Here is a 17,615-nt window from a genome sequence, read left to right as displayed (position 1 = left end):
CGATGGGTTCTCGACAAGTTGGCAAGGATCAACTCGGACTGAGTTTGAACTGATTTTGTGTTTCGGTCCCCTGCCTAGACGGAGATCCGGTCTCTTGCGGCTCCTACCGCCAGGCCACCAATTTGGAAGATTTCAGAAGCATCGCGGGTTCCCAACATGTGCAATCAGTCTGCATCATGATGATACAGAGTTGTCGGAAAGAATTCTACTTTGTCGGTGAAGCGCTGGGAGGCCCGTAGCGTGGAACATCCATAAGACGCGGGAGACCACTCATCGTTACTGTGTAGTTCCAGGATATGCTTCTGCCATGGGCTGGAAACTCAGACTTAGCGCGCGTGGACTGCTGGAACGGGCTGAAAACAGGCGAGACGCTCGACTTCTCTATTTTATCCACAAATCTAGAAGGAGCTTCATTCACAATTATTCAAGTTTTGGCTCAGAATGCAAATTGAGAGGTTCAGTGGGAAGTGTCGTGTCCACAATGATAATAATAATATGCTAGCTTTTCCGACGCTTGGTAACCTTTGAAACTTCACTCACAGCGACTGGAGTCTGATCCACTTTCCGATGCATGTAGCGGACCGACCCCGTTTCCAACGTTCTCGACCCAAGCAGGAACGTCGAGCTCAGGGCGACTACTGGCAGAGCCTTTCTTTTCAGTTTCTTCACTGTCCTTCCACAGCATGTCCGTTCGCCCTTCCATCAAATACGGCGAACGACCCCTTCAGGCCCTCTGCGCAAGGACATGTAGTCATGTACCAACTGCTGGAGGACCCTGGACTTGCGATTCCAGTATCCGGGAGGAGTGACCAGGCACTAGTGTCACCACGATCTTGGGGGCGGTGACTTCACCGCTTCGAACCCTGCCGGAGGTTCTGAAGTACCCCCGGGCATACCGCTAGTTGCTCTTTCTGCCTGATCATGACTCCGCCATTTGTACAGAACAGGAAACCTTGGCTTTGCTCGATCAACACCCTTTCTCATTCAATGATGTCGCTGAAAAATGAGGTCTCTGGATCGTCCGGAAAAGAAAGAGCCAATCATTCCATATCCGTCCTGCACTAGACAAGGGATCATCATTCTCATTCCGATGCCTAGACTTGTTCAGACATTTGCGGCTTCTCTGACCTTGATGGGATGAAGAATGGATTTCTGCTGTCTGCCTCTCTCACTCTAGATCAGCGCATCCTCCGTCTTCAAGGGAGGGACGAAATCATCTCCGATCCTTTCCGGTCTTGCTGAGCACGAATTGCAACCAGTCATCCGAGGGTATGAGCACAAGGAAATCATCTCTCCCGCACCGTCGGACCATTACACCATTCAGTGAGATTTGGCGACCTTTGCTCGCTCCAGAGTCCCAGCCCCAAGACGAAAACTCCACTTTCACACACTCCACCGTCTTCTCATTGGAATCACGGAAGCTGCTTCCCCGGCGCCGGCCCCCCTGAGCTAGTGTCCACCTGCACCAACCTTGCCGGGCAAGCCTTGGCTAGGATTCACTCTTCCTCCCCCCGACAGCTCCCTCGCGTCAGCCACACAGAGCATCGTCTTTATTTCCTCCAGTATGCGCAGTCCCTGCACTATGGGCCACAGCCGCTGTATAGTCGTCCACCCGTGGGACAGGAGAACTAATGGAGGTCTCTACAGTATTGGAACTCGGTCGCAAGTGCCATGTCGCCTTTACGTATTCGTACGTTCCTGCCTGCTGAACTGGGCGATTTGTGGAATAGCCTCATGATGAAAGCTTGTGTCCCGTCGTCTGCTCATTCGGTATGCACTGATGGCTAGCAATGTCGTTGCGTATCTGTCGGTGAGCACTGAGCATGGTTCTTAGTGCGCCGGTTTGTAAATCAGGTGAGATCTCTACTAGTTGCAGTCTTTTTAGTATCATGTCCGGGACCATCAGGTTCGGCATCCCCTGGGATGCCAGGTCAGCTTTGCCATTCTCAATCTTCACCGCCACGACTTCTCATTGAATTCGGAACACCAGGATCACTCTGGCGCAGGGCCGCTCCTCCACTTTTGCCGTGGCTTGGACACTCGTCTGGAGTCTCTGAGCCCGGTAGATTGAAATTTTATGTCTATCTTGACAATCTTTTAAAAGGGAAAAATTTTTTTCTTCCAGTGTGCGCGGACCCTCGCTTCCTATTTGCGCCGATAAATCTCAATGTCCGACCTTTAGTCCAATCCTGATCCAATTTTTCTTTACTCATGATCGGTCTAGCGCTTGCGGTTGTTCCAAGCTTGCGCCATGCCTGAGGTCGAATGGGCAACATACCGTAGAAACTGACGACCATTTTAAATTTGCTTCCATGGGCCAAGAAAATGTGAGCAATCTGTGATTGCATTGACTGCTGAAGCGCGTCCTGCTAATGAAGTAAAGGATTTCTCGAAAGGGTGCAATTGAAAATGTGAGACCCACTTTGGTAGCAGGTGGATGAAGAATGGAAAAGCTCAGAGACAGCTACTTACTGTACCAGTACGAGCCAATGGATTCTGTGCGGCTCGTCATGGGTACCTCTGTGGAGCAAATATCTCGAGAGAACCACATTCAGTAGTAATTTTGTGCATATTCGAATTCGAAGACTTGACCGCTTAGCCGAGTATAATCATTGACCTTGATCAAGCTCTCGCAAATATTCCTCCTACCATACAATATACAATAATTGTCTACTCGTCTCATGGGTCCATATACAGATCACGATCCCTACCCCACCAAAGAAACAGATCTATACAGTACAGTCCTGGATTTCCTTCTAAGCCCACTCAATCATCGCATCGCTTTATTATAGATTTTTAGGACCCCCCATTACACCCGTCCCTTTCCAATCATCCCGATCAATCACAACACCGCAGATGTGTTCCTGGGCCCAGTGTGGAAGTGGAGTGGAGTCGTCAAAGGCATAATCCAATCCTATCCATGGTTACTTCCCGAAGCCCCCGTGTGATGTCTCCCTTGGTTCAAGCTGCTGCTACCCGCCCTTTTGCATTATGATTATCACTTTTTGATGGAACTACCCTTTACTACTAGCCCTGTCGTGCTTGATCCTCCTCTTCTTCCGGGAATCCTCCTGCATAGGAATCTAGTCTCCGACCGTGGTCCGGTCCCGATTAAATGCCCACTTCTGTCCGTCTATGCCCTGCCCCCCCCCCACCATCTTCATCTTCCGCTGACAAGTCACATCGGTGGGATGGGATGGGAGCGCTTAGGTTGTGGTTTTAGCTGTGAGACATCCCATACGAGGCATAAGACATACGTTCTTCCGCCGATAATGTGACCTCGGGCAAATTGTTTCTCTTTTGGGCGTGCTGACACATTCATCGGGGAGGGAGTAGTGGAAGTACATAATTTCAGGACAAATCAATTATAGTTATTGATGTTGTGCTTGATTGGTTATTGGATTGAATGCCCTCGTTTTTGCGATGCTTTTTGAAAAAGATGAAAGGATAAAAAGTGAGAAAAAAAAAAGAGAATAAATTGCTTACATACCGGTCTCGGTGCGACAAGCTCTGACCTGATTGAATCCGAACATCTCAACTTCTTTGCTGCTCTTATGCGCGCGCTGTGCAGAGGATGATCAGGGCCGTGGTGGAACGATGCAGGGGTAGTAGGTAGGTAGGAAGGTAGATGGGACCTATTTTCGATAGAATATTTCTACTCTATACATCTACATCGATTCAAATCACTGATCAGCAGTGGAAACACCCCAAGACATGCCAAGATTGTCGATGGTCCCTAGCTGTACATATGTACATGGATAGAACCCGAGTGGATTTTGTGAGCTACTCATGTTTCCAAGATTGCCGATGGGGGCAAATCTAGGGATCGATCGCACCTGCAGACGAGCTCGGATCTTCAGAATGGCAAATGGATGTCGTACGGACTGTATGTGCGCGCAAGTTCACGGCCAATAACCTGACGGTAGTGAGGTATACGGAGCGGTGATACAATACTACTCTCTCCAAAATTCTCATTTGGTAAGCATCCCCAGGAGGTCCTCTCGTCTCATCTCCATTCGTCAAACATCTGAAAAACCTTCTGGAAAGGATCATAGAACACTACTGGTCTCTCCCTGCGTCCCAGGGGTTTGGGGCGTGTTGTTAGCACGAACCTTTTTCTCTTTTTCTTTTCTTCTTCTCTCCCTCTCTTCCCTTGGTCGACTCCACAGGTGGGCTCGGAATCTGCGACAGAATCCAGTTCCCCGGTTGGTTCGACGGTGCTGACGAGTTGATCAAATTATTAGCCTGTTTGAATGGTGGAGTCTTTTTCTCCCTCCTTCCCTCCGAACGAGAGATAATGGGTGTTGCTGGTGGCGGAGAACCCGGCGGCAGTTATGCCTTTGTAAGAATCCACTACATCAAACATACCACTCTTGACGAGCGGAGGAGTGGGTTTGTGTGTTTGGGTTTGTGTGTGTGTGTGTGTGTGTGTGTGTGTGTGTGTGTGTGTGTGTGTGTGTGTGTGTGTGTGTGTGTGTGTGTGTGTGTATGTGGACTGTGAAGGGGATTGAGTGCCCAGTGCGGCCTGGATAGAATTTCGATTTGAGAGTTATCACTGCAATGCGCCTTCATCCATATTAAAGGGGTGGTGGAAGAATCTGTTCTTCGAGACTCGGGTGAGAACGGGCGTGGTGGTGGAGTCCTCGTTAGCCGGCAACATTAATTTGAGCAGAGTGGGAATTTGTGTGAAGAGATGCTGCGAACAAAAGGTAGTAATGAAGCATGCTAATGTTAGAACTCTGCTGTCTCGATATGCATGAATGCTGGAGACTCGGGTGGTCGTGTCCAATACAGTGTGGCACATTTGTGTGTGTCTGGACTTGGGGCAGTACGTGTAGAGCTTTCGACAGGACAATCTGATTGAGTATTGGGTGCTGAGGTATAAGCAAGATTGTTTGTGCTTCTCGTACAAACATAGGGAATATATGTATGTCGAGATTTGACAGTCCTTGAAGCTCGATAGAAAGCGAGACTGGACGTATGTAGGAAGTCCCATGTGCAGAAAATGATACTCTACAACTTAACCAAGATCATCTCGATGAGCTGGTCATCACGCTAAGGTTAACACGTGCTTTATTTCTGACCTAGTGAGTATTGCCCGTCAGTGACGGTATAGCAGATCGATGGATTCAGCGCCTGGTCAGTCTCGCCCTATATCAGCATGGTATAGTCTCTATTATGGTTTGCATGCGAAGAATAATTGATTGATTCAACAAGATACTTTTGCGTACCTAACACTTTCCATGGAATGACTTCAAACCTTGTCTTAAGCACACAGATATCGTTTCGGAAAAGTGGCTTTGATATAATGCGAAGGTTGACAAGTGTGTACCTATTCGGCCCATGCCTATGCCTATATTGGAGGACATGCAAGGTCCTGCATAGCGAAATATATGCCCTTCCTTATGCGACAATGTTCCAATGGAGGAAATTTCTTGACAATTATGCCGTGAGCATTATGACAACGGGTCTTTGAGTTACAACCTGCCAGTGATTTACTCTCAAAGAGAGTCTATAAGTGTGCTCAAGCTTGAGTTGAAAACAGCAGAATCTTATCAAGAAGGCCAGGTAACAGTCCTAGTCATTCGAGGCTATGGTGCAATATGAATGATGCAGGAAACTGCCCGTTCTTGCTTTAAAGACGAGACACAAACATGTTCTCCGCGCAATTATAGCGAACATGGATGTTTGTTTCCCACTCTTGCTCAGTCACAGACGTCAGTATCCTAAGAAGACACGTTAGCGACCAAATGGGCTCTTGTGAATGCGATCCCTTCATCACAATTCCATGTCTACTGTGGTAGTTGATATACGATATGTTTTGTTCGGGCACGCTGATTCGCGTTCGATCGACTCCGTTTTTTTTCTAATAGATTGGACAGGCACATGGAGGCAGCACGACACTGAGAAGTCCTTGTAAAAGTTTTTTCTTCAAGGTATCCAGCCCGGATGTTTTCAACATCTGTATGAGTCTGCTTGAATCGAACATGCTACATAGTCGTGTCAAATTTCGGACACTCGCGGCCCGGACTGGATGTCTCTCAACTAGGTTTCCTTCAATGAAGTATATGGGCGTACCACTCGTGTCACTAGTTGTAGAGAAACGGCAGGGTCTGTGATATCTCCATTACTCACTGAACCGAAGCCTCAGGAAACCAGTCAGCTTGATTTGTCGGGTAATCCACGCGAATCATAAGGATGAGTTGCGAGTGGGGAGTTTGGATTTAGAATGTAAAACGACTACCAGGCTAGAAGCAGCCTTGAAGGTCTTGTCGGGGTCATATCTAAGCCGACGAAAGAGAAGAAATTTGATTTAGTCCAATCGCAGCATCTGTTCATGTCTGAAAATGCAAGTCTCTGCGGGAGACAACCTGGGAGTCCGTAAGTCTTCTATTTATGGACAGGCAGATGGTTTCGACTAACTGGAAACGGTGATCGGGATGGAGGAAATATGTTTATCATTAAAGACCATCCCGTTAGGTGTATCAGCGTGAAAGACCCTCCATAGCCATAGTGGCAAGCTGGAGGGAGATCGATTGGCGTGGGGAGATGTATCAATGTCACGGTCTTTGTGTTGATATTAACCTAAGCACACTTGAAGACGTGCTGACTGCTATCTACTCTAGAATAGCATACTGTGGATGACTTCTATGTCTTTTTGGAGGACATTAACAAAGTCCATTCGAATGACTAGGTCTGAGTCCAGATGCCATTGATAGTATCAATCAGTGATATCCGACACTAAGCAGCGCATGATCATCCAGTTTCCTGGATAGAAATCGATATCACACACACTTTCCAACTGAGGAAGCCCTCTCTTATGAGTGAGATTAGAACGATCTACCGTATTCCAATATCCATTCCCTGGCTGAGAATCAGAAAGATCATCCCGCCAAAAACCCACGTTGTAATTTATGAGCCTACATTCGACCAATCCTGAACGCCAGATATCAATGTTTGTCGAATGTGTTGAATGAACCCAAGAATACTCTGACCTTTCAGCAAATGATAGTCATCAATAGTTTGATCACCACTGGTTGGCCGATCTTGGTACAAAGACCAGACATAAACTAGGTAGATCATCCTGAGAATATATCTACCAGAAAGGTGAAATATCCGTTTACATTGCAACGTCTTCGACCAAAGCTACATGTATGACACAGTATAGGGTCTCCCCAACGGCCTCCCATATGACTTTTCGTTTCTCCCCACCGCTGAAATGAATTCTCGTGAATCAATGAATCTCATCCGACAGAATCTGACAACCCATTTTTTGGGGACCAGTCTGGAGTGCATCTGAAAAGCCAAGCTAAAGCTTGAAATCCTGCACGTAATCACGAAATACAGTCAGACTACAAGGATATTAAATAACAGTAGAAAGTCAGGGCAGAGACCGTTTAATTCCATTTCATGGGGGCTTCGCAGATCAATTCCCTTGTTGAACGAATTTGCTTGCTATCAAGATTGACAAACTGCCTGTAGATCTACGCAGATTTTGACCTGGACCTGGAGTTTTTCGGGTTGACTATCGTAGTAATTTGTATTACGCAATGTCCATCAAAGTGTTGCCTTGGAACGGGGGGGGGGGGGGGGGCACCATTGATTCTAGAGACAGTGACAGAATTGGCTGATTGAACCCGTCAAACCCTCAGGTCTTACATACTCTTGTGGTACATTTGAAGAGAATCGTAGGGAAGACGAGAATGGGTAATAGGAGGTAGTTTAGAACTGCTGATTTTCAATCATGCTTTCCTGTCCTGTAATATGATCCATTCCTGATTACTCTTCTTTGAACGGTGCGATGTTCTAGAGTATATGTATCTGGGTAGTGGTATCATGGAGTAAAACTTCCACAACATACCATCAATAGACCACATTTACGCCAGTTCATACAGGCAAGACCGCGCAAAGTCATTTTGGCAGACCTTTGGTGAGTTAGACGCATTGGCGTTTTTACATGCCACGGCCTTCAGTGTTCTATGACCAATATTGTAGAAGATGGGATTTGCTAGGTATTCATGCTACTGGATTCCGGAGGCATGTCTGAGCCCGGCTACCCCAGGACTTATTCTAAACGGCCGATATCCCGGTCTATAATATAATCGCAACACTGACAAGACCGGGGTACCGAGCGCGACCATAGCCCCCTGCGAACGGAGATGGACCCGGTTCCCATCGGATCAGGAGAGGGTCGCTTTGTTTCCACTTAGGGGTTCAATCAATCAGAAAAGACGCTCGTTCAAGTCAGGGCGATATGCATCGAGTCGTTTTCAAGAGGGTATGAGCAACCTCCTCCCATCCTCGTGGCAGCCACGAGACCGGTAGGCTGGTGCCGATGAGCATGGGCCTCAGAACAGACGAAGCCAAAACTCGATTATTGCCTGGCTGCTGTTCGAGCCTTGAACTCGGGAGTCCGCGGATACCCAGTAGCGCACGCCACATGGATAATTAGCTCTAGAGTCGGCCTTCTAGAATCGCTCGCTAGCTCCTCAATGAGCGGCTCCGACTCGTTTGTCCCCCCCCGGTCCCCCACCCCTCCTCCGTGTGTCTCACATAGTGGCTCGTGCAGAGACGGTGAACAGGGAAATGTGAGGTAGTACGTGTCTCGGTGGACTGATTAATGTCAGAGATGGACTGTGGAACAATGAGTGAGGAGGAATATTACCCGAGTAATCTTTCGACTCGAATGAAAGGACATTCATACCGTAGTGACCGTATTCTCTCTTGCTCGGTTATTCGGGACCTCGTAAATGAGTCCGGTGGACGGAGTATTTCCAATTTCCGTCAGGAAAAACATGGCACATCCCGAAGAGATCGTCATTGGCATTGCATTTGACTATGTCCTTGTGCAGCAAACGAGAGCATCGAGATGCATACTGGCCAACTGGACATATGCGATCAAATGAATCATCATTGCGATACGGTGATACGTGAGTTGTCGAGTGCACGTGGTGGTACTCGGGACGAAACCCGCTTGACCTCTTACTCTTTCCGTTGTCGCTGGCCACGTGGGAGGGCTTCTTTTCCGGTATGATTGATCAAATTACAGCCATGGAAATGACTACAGTATCTCGAGCTATACGCATTCCGCACTCGTCGGAGACAGGCTGGAAATTTTTTGGGGGGGGGGGGGGGAGGACTATGGTCGCAAAGTCAACGGTCGCCTCATTATTGAAAAAGAAAAGGTATTTTGTCATGGATCGACATGACGGAGATGATTGCTTCTGCATCTGTACTGCGCATGAGGAACCCATCTCTAGAGCGTGCAATGATGTATACGGAACGCACCCGAAATCGCAGGATACTGAACTCAAACATAGTACGACAATTACCACAGTACTGAAGGATCTGTTCTCAAATTTCATCCCTGCCTCAAGGTGTGAAGCAGGCAAGTATCAGACGTCCTCCAATCGGGTGTGAGAGATGGATGGGGTTTTGATGTTGAGCCTGAGAGTTCACACTCGACAAAGTTCACAGTGGCTCCTAAAACATCGTGAGTCGCGACCGATCCACCCGAGGCTCGGCACTCTTTCTCAGATACCGTTGATTTCGAGCCTCCCCCCCCCACCACTGGACTCGAATAGTGAAACAAAAAACGCCTGCGATTGCATCCTATCGTGATGATTCATGGCATGGAGTCATCTTCACCACAGATATCCCGGGCGCTGGTCGTGAGCCTGTGAGGCACTCGTCGTGGCCCGGGGCCACAGTCCGCAGGAATTACACATGAGCGCAAATCCTACCCCTGGCAAGTCCGTGACTGAAGTTTCGAACCCACACTGGAATCGCATCTTTGGCAACAAGACGAGCGACCATTGGCCCACAAAGGACATTTCTCGATCTGACATCTCGCGCACTTCCCTCCTCCTGAGCCCCCCTCCCCCCCTTCTGAAGCGCGGGGGATTGTTGGTTGAGGGCACATGCAGATGGTCTGTGACACGGCAATCCTTAGACTGAGCTGCAGCAGGCGCTCAAGTTCGCATCTTCTGCCTGCGCGGTGCCAATCAGGATTGGAGACCGGTGGCTGCCTCGCTGCTCAATTTCGGGTGAAAACGTGCCATGGTAGACGTGAGAGGCTGCTCGACAAAAAAAAAGCGTTCCGCGATCCCGTCGGTGGCTCCCTCCAGCGCAGAGGTCCAATAAGATTGGCCTGGAGCGCCTACCCAGAAGGGTTCCCAGGGGAAGAAGGGGTTGCCAACTTACCATGCAGGCGGAATGATGGAATGATTGGGGGGGGGGGGGGGGGGGGGGTTGTGCAAATCTATTGTCGTATATGCACACACGACCGTGTGCCTCGATGGGGCATCAGATTCATGGCGCATCGAGAGGTCCGGATCTACAGTGCCAATGCTGAAAGACTGGCCACTGGCGGGCACTAGCAGTGCCTGTCATCTCTGCCCACCAACTACAGTACGTGCTATCTCAATAGTGATTGATCTTCGAAGGAAAGCAGCTGGGTCACACCATCCCCATTGAAACTCATATCAATTGGCCTAGGACGATCATGGGTCATCATCGGTGCACTCCGACGCAGGAGTCCGAGTTCCTTCAGAAGAATTCACCTATTTTAGGATACTTCAGAATCATATTTTCGAAATGCCTTTCAACGGCCTCTCGATTTCTTTGTTTTTTTTCTTTGTTTTTTCTATGTTTTATTTCCGTACTTGCATCGTAATACTGTATCGCTGGAGAGAGTTCAGTACAGATTCTGTGGTGCTGAGCTCCCCCGGAGCCATTGTCCCGACGTGCCATACTCAATATCGAGTCATTCGTACGTTCCTATCGACCAGACTCGACTATGTAGGTTGGATTCCAACATCCCTGACGATTGGGAAGACATGCCTATTTATGCCCGCAAAGGAGCACATTCATGCCAGACAGGGAGACGAGCTGGCAATACCGAACTGTAACACTTGGTCGGAAACAATGTCGCTCGTCGCTATTCCTGTGCAAGGATCAGCGGACGAGTAGCTCACTTTCATACTAATCGAGCGCCTTATTTGGCACGCTCAATCCAAAACTGGTATTCAATCCCCAAAATTCAATCCTCTCTCGTCCAAATTCGGAGATTTGCGAGCCCTGGTAGAATCCGGCACATACTTGTGCAATAGATCACTCCACCTTTTTCTATCCTTTAGGAACGTCCCGTAGCCGAAAGGTTTCTAGTCCAGAAACCCATCAAGACCACTTTGGACAAGTTTTGCGATATCTCAGTCCCAGGCTCATCGCCAAATGAAAAATAGCCTCTATCCTATACCGTAGCTGTTCAGAAGTAGAAAACTTAGTAGGGATCTATTAGTTATCCGCCGAGGGCGTCCTGCTTGGTTCGAATGCAACCCCCCGAAGCTATATCAGATGCTCGGCGTTCTGTTTTGCGACGCGTTCTTTGTCCGCCTTCGACAATGGTAGGCGAGCCATATCTAAACTCGAGGAGAAAGTAAAGTTCTTCCGGCCAAGCAAACAGATATTGAGAGAGTCAAAGTTTGTTGGCTCATGGAACCGTTCTTTTGGAATGAGGGTGGATCTCCAAACACCATGCGTGTCTCGATTGCTGACCCCGTAGGGTACTTTCACATAACTTTTGTAACGACGCCTCTCTTGACGTGCTTGATATTAGCGACCAGCTACATACTGCTACATACCGAGTGGATATTTTCGCAGGACACCTGGGAAAATTCCAGAACAGGGGAATTGTTGTGTCATGGTAGCTACGTGACCACCGAGCTGGACAGTCCTCAACTAGGAGAGAGGCTGTGTCGTTCTTATATGTAGGTACGCTGATACCGAAGGTTGAAACAAGAACCATACCGCTCTTCCCCTCTGGAGCTCCACACCGCTTGATTGAATTGCTATGTTTCCCCCCCTCAGATATGTCTTGTTACGTCTCTGTACTGGAGTTCCTTGAAAGAGACATTGTCTGTTCACTCCTGGGGGAAGAGAACCAGAGTCGCGGTGCATCCTTTGCTGGTCGTACAGGACTGTAATAAAAAGGTGTAAGCGAGCGTCACAGGAGAGACCCGTCTCGGCATTGACAGTGGATCGGGCGTGTATTGACTCTATGGCGTGTGACAGTCATACAGGGCCAGAACGAAGTCCACGGAGCAGACGCCTTATCCGTCCACCTCCACTCAGATGCGCTCTGCTCACCCCCTCCTCTCCATGACTGGACCACGGACAGCCTCTTTTCCCACCTCCCATCGAATTGTTTCTTCCCTCCCCCCCCCTGAGCAAACCATCATGTCGGACTCGACCTTCGCCCTCTGATCTCACTCGCTACGGCTGTGCTTCTTGGTCTTCTTTCAACTAGCCCGAAATCATCGTCCCCGGGGAAATTGAGGCGGACAAAATCACCCACCCGCGCCCCTCAATCGCTTGAACCATCCACCCTACCCCCCTCAAGAATAGTCATAGTCATGAGCTACGGACGTTCCTAGGCAGATCCCGAAAGTTCTGGTCAGCGCATCTTCTACGAACACAGTCCTTACACCTATTCTACCTCGTGGCAGGACCCACGCCCCCCCCACCCCCCTCCCTCCGTCACGGCGCGGTCGCTTCCTACGTGAGGGTGTCCTTTCTCGCTGCCGCCGCCAGCGACCCTCCTTAAATGATCGACTTCCGCGCGGCAGACTTGGCTGTCCACACGGGATCGGTCCCGGCCTCCAAAGCTGGAGCTTTTGCGACCACGTTCGAACTCACCGACGACCAAACTGCCACCCCAACTGCCGCCGCTCGTCACCGGCTCAGGGGCTCAAGCGTGTCTCTTCATTCCACCGAATCGATTTCCTCTCCTCGGGGCAGAAAGATGGCGACCGGATATGCGGTCAGCCCCGAACCGCCCGCGCTGTTTGTGCGGGCCATGTATGACTATGATGCCGATGACCATACCAGCTTGAGCTTTCGCCGTGGAGATATCATTCAGGTCCTCAATCAACTCGAGACCGGCTGGTGGGATGGCGTGATCGACAACACTCGCGGGTGGTTCCCCAGCAATTATTGTACCATCATCACCGAGGCCGACGAGTTCGGCGAGCAAATGGCGCACGGCCAGCACGAGACGGAATTAAGCGCAGAATCCGGTGTTGAAGACGATGGCACCAACGGCCGGGCGGGGGATGAAGAGCTGGACTCTGATGCTCATCCCTATGAATCGCAATCCGACCTCCCTGGCGAAGGCGGCGCTGGGGCCGTAAACGAGCAGGAAGAAGCGGCATTCTGGATCCCGCAGGCGACCCCGGATGGGCGCCTGTTCTACTTCAACACTCTAACAGGGTACTCCACCATGGAGTTGCCCTTTGAGAACCCCGCCGCCAACGAGACCGGCCCTCGAGACCGGACGAATTTCTTTGTCCCCGATCAGACCCGCCCGCCGCCAGAGCTGATGGCGCGCGGATTTGAGCGGGACGAGGATGATTACGATGGCTCCGCATCGGAAGCGGAAGGCGAGTCGTTGATGCTTGCTTCCCAGGATTCAATGTCCCGTCGTCGACAGTCATTCATGGATGGCGTATCGCCCGCCACGTCCATGGACTCACTTCACACGCCAGCCTCGAAGGAATTCACACAGCACTCCTCCTTGCGAAGCCACGGCACTTTCAGTAGTGGTACAACGACCAGCGCCAACACGTCCATCACTGAGAGCTTTGCAAGACCATCCATTTCCTCTGGCACACCTCGGCACTTTGTCGATGACGGCTTGTCACCTCCGGTAACATGGCCCCTTCTGGTTGACAACATGCGGCATGCGGTAGAAGCCTACCGACAGGCGCTGTTCGCGCGTGACCGATCTGAATATGTCCGACGAGCTGAAGATATCTCCGACCATCTGCGCATGCTGCTGGCGGCGGGTTCGGACACCACCGACAATCACTCAGGAAACCCATCCATCATTTCGACGAACAAGGCGCTGTACCCCTACTTCCGTGATATGATGTCCAAGTTTTCTAAACTGGTTCTCTCCTCACACATCGCTGCTGCAGATTGGCCGGGCCCTGACTCGGTCAACAAGTGCCTCCAGGAAGCGGATGGCGTCATGCAGGGAGTTTATGGCTATGTGGATGTCGCACGACAGCAGCGAGGTGAAAGCATCAGCCGTATCGTTCCTGGATTTGTCAGTGGCAGTAGCCGTGGTGGCAGTTGGCAAAACAACGGCGTTGCTCTCGATTCGTCCGGGCCAACATCATTCCTGGTCCCCGATCATAACGATTCACGACCCGAGTCTTCAGTTTCTCTGGATCCGGCACTATTGGACCACATTGATGTTCAGCGACGGTCATTCGTCGGGAGCATCCGTCGATTGGAAGAAAAGCTGGGCCTTGACAAAAAGATTGTGACACCTGCCGAACATAGCCAGCTCGCGGACGCCATTTCAGCGGCGGCGATCAAGGTCACTGAGCAATTCCGGCCATGGATCTCCACCATTGAATCGATTAACCTCGTCCCATTGGGAACCAGCTTCCAGAATCCACAGCTTGTTGACTTCAGTCTGCAGAAGCAGCGAGTCTATGATGGAATTGGTGACTTTATACTTAGCTGTCAAGCAGTCTCCGCTCCTCTATCCGATGAATGGGCGGAGTTGCGTGGCGACTCTCTTGATGACCGACTCACAGCGGTGCGGATGGTAGCCAAGCAACTGGAGAACTTCGTCTCCCAGATCGGATTCTCACTGTCTCTGCTCTTAGAGCAGATACCGGACGACCAGTCAGACGCACTGCGTAGCGAAAGCCGTCTGGATGAAGAGGATGAATCGCTCAACCGGGGCGCTCATGCTCGCAGTGAGTCTCAAGCGAAGGTTGCAAACGAGTCGATTGGAATCCCCTCATCGTATGCCTTGGGTGGTGACAAGGTACGTCGCAACATGGACAAGGCTCAGCGATTCTTCGGACAGGCCCCTCCTTCCTCCGTGACGCGGGAGCCAGCCGTTCGGGAGCCCGTTCGGGAACCGGAAGAAACACCCTGGTTCCTCAAGATGGATCACGAAGGCGAAGTGTTCTATGATACCAAGGCCGATGTTCCGCTGCTCAAGTGCGGAACATTGGCGGGTTTGGTGGAGCATCTCACTCGCCACGACAAGCTGGATGCATCCTTCAACAACACCTTCCTTCTCACCTATCGCTCCTTTACCACTGCCGCAGAACTCTTTGAAATGCTGGTGCAACGCTTCAACATTCAGCCTCCATTTGGTCTCAACTCAGATGATATGCAAATGTGGATTGACCGCAAGCAGAAGCCCATTCGCTTCCGAGTAGTCAACATTTTGAAAAGCTGGTTCGACCATTTCTGGATGGAGTCGAATGACGAGACGAATATGGATCTCCTACGTCGTGTCCACGCCTTTACAAGGGACTCCATTGCCACCACAAAGACACCTGGAGCACCCACCCTCCTTGCGGTCATTGAGCAAAGGCTTCGGGGACAGGACAATTCTGTGAAACGTCTGGTTCCCACTCAGAATACAGCTGCACCCACGCCAATCATACCAAAGAACATGAAAAAGTTGAAGTTCTTGGACATTGATCCCATCGAATTTGCTCGCCAACTGACCATCATCGAGTCCCGACTGTACTCCAAGATCCGGCCCACGGAGTGCTTGAACAAAACCTGGCAGAAAAAGGTCGGACCGGACGAGCCAGAGCCGGCCACGAACGTCAAGGCCCTGATTCTCCATTCCAATCAACTGACAAATTGGGTTGCGGAGATGATCCTCACCCAGAGCGACGTCAAGAAGCGCGTCGTTGTGATCAAGCACTTTGTCAATGTTGCCGATGTAAGTGACGTCTGTCCCCTCGCCCAACCCCACGGATTGCTGTTAACCAGTCGATTTTTAGAAATGTCGGGCACTAAACAACTATTCCACACTCACTTCCATCATCTCCGCCTTAGGAACTGCTCCAATCCATCGTTTAGGTCGAACCTGGGGACAAGTCAGTGGGCGCACATCGACCGTTTTGGAGCAGATGCGGCGCCTCATGGCCAGTACGAAGAACTTTGGCGAATACCGCGAAACTTTACATCTTGCCAATCCGCCTTGTATTCCATTTTTCGGTAAGATTGTCCGCAATAAGTCACCGCTGCGTGGCTGGATTCCGCTCTCTCGTTGGGAGCCAAACATGATTACATGAAGACTTACGCGTATACCAGGTGTCTACCTCACGGATTTGACTTTCATCGAGGATGGCATTCCCTCACTCACGCCATCTGAATTGATTAACTTCAATAAGCGAGCAAAGACCGCTGAGGTCATCCGAGACATTCAGCAGTATCAAAACGTTCCTTATCTCCTTCAACCTGTCCCTGAGCTGCAGGACTACATTCTCAGCAACTTGCAGGCAGCAGGTGATGTCCACGACATGTACGACCGAAGTCTTGAGATTGAGCCTAGAGAACGTGAGGACGAAAAGATTGCAAGGTATGCCGAACAAGCGCTCCGGGATAAGAACTCGTTGCTCTTCGCAAGCACAGTCGCTGTATTGCGTTGACTGCTTTACTGGCACTGTTGGTCCATTTTTCGCGTTTTCTCATTCCCTTATTCCCTGTTTTGTGATCCTCGAAGGCGTGAGTTTTGACTGGAGGATCTGGCGTTTCACTGATTCGGCCCCCAACTTGAGGGGCGTCTGGTTCCCTCTCCCTGACGTGCCTCCGTTTTCTTTTCTGCTCTTTTTTTTTTGATTTTTCCTTTCTGTGTCTTTCTACTCGGCGATGACGACCAAGATACTGCCTCGAATTTTGTGGGAAAGTGAAGACTAACTCATTTTGGTTTTTCCCCCGTAGATTGCTGTCTGAGTCTGGATTCCTCTAAGCGTGTGGCGGAGACATCCCCGTCGAAGCTTGGGTCGCCGGGCGGGCACGATCGCTTAAGGATCGTGGGGGTTGCAGCGCCACAGCTCTTTGCGCCTGAATTGCGCCAATGACAGCTCGTGGCTGCGTAATGCCTGTCATTACGAGCATCTAGCCCTCGCAACCCCGCGACTAGCATGAGTGACCATGCATGGTGGCTCCCTTCTGGGGTTCGCCGGCCGATGCGACCGTGCCAAAGACATGCTAGTGCGCACGAGCACATCGCATTTCCCGCCATCAAACTCCGGCACTTCTGCCCGGGAGTCTTTGTGTTGACTTGGCTTCGGGTTGCGACTCATGCCAGCGCTGCCCTTCACGGCCAACCCTCCCTTCGAGGCGTACGGTCAGACAGCGAAGCTCCCTCCTCACGAATCACGTCACTGGCTTTCCTATTAATGTTGATGCGACAGTTCTCGATTACGTATGAAAACAAGCTTTTTGCAATATTAGCCGATACCCTCACGCTTCATCTGCGAATTATCTCTGCGCGTTTTTGTTCATTCTTCCATGTCCACCTCAAATGACTAGCTGAGAAGCATCGGCTCCTCCTCGAGCCTTTTATCAAGACCGATCTTCCTGTTCGAACTCCGGTATCTCTACAATTCCACATGTACCAGCTTTGTATTTATGTTGCATTTACAGGCCTTTGTCTGCCTTTTCTAGCCACTGGGTGGCCATGGGCTTTGTTTTCTTTCTTCCGTTGCGGTCTTTTTGAGTTCAAAAGTACTCCTTTTCTCGCCACGATAAATGCGTAGCGTATATTGTATACGCCGATCATGTCT

General features: G+C 50.3%; 2 protein-coding genes across 2 annotated transcripts; one reads left to right on the top strand and one right to left on the bottom strand.

The window, feature by feature from the left end:
• Window positions 1-9,644: 9,644 nt before the first annotated feature.
• Window positions 9,645-9,848, bottom strand: POX_d05047 (uncharacterized protein; the record flags this gene model as incomplete). Its single annotated transcript, XM_050113900.1, has 1 exon — window positions 9,645-9,848. The coding sequence occupies one exon, from the start codon at window positions 9,846-9,848 to the stop codon at window positions 9,645-9,647; it is 204 nt and encodes a 67-aa protein (XP_049968851.1).
• Window positions 9,849-12,604: 2,756 nt separating this feature from the next.
• On the top strand, window positions 12,605-16,475 carry POX_d05046 (uncharacterized protein; the record flags this gene model as incomplete). Its single annotated transcript, XM_050113899.1, has 3 exons — window positions 12,605-15,763; window positions 15,825-16,041; window positions 16,138-16,475. 3 exons carry the CDS (start codon window positions 12,605-12,607, stop codon window positions 16,473-16,475), a joined length of 3,714 nt encoding a protein of 1,237 aa, XP_049968850.1.
• Window positions 16,476-17,615: the final 1,140 nt, after the last annotated feature.

The sequence above is a fragment of the Penicillium oxalicum genome, chromosome IV (assembly GCF_001723175.1).
Source record: "Penicillium oxalicum strain HP7-1 chromosome IV, whole genome shotgun sequence".
Classification (NCBI taxonomy): domain Eukaryota; kingdom Fungi; phylum Ascomycota; class Eurotiomycetes; order Eurotiales; family Aspergillaceae; genus Penicillium; species Penicillium oxalicum.
Note: the sequence above shows the minus strand (reverse complement) of the source record. Positions and strands in the feature narration are given on the sequence as shown.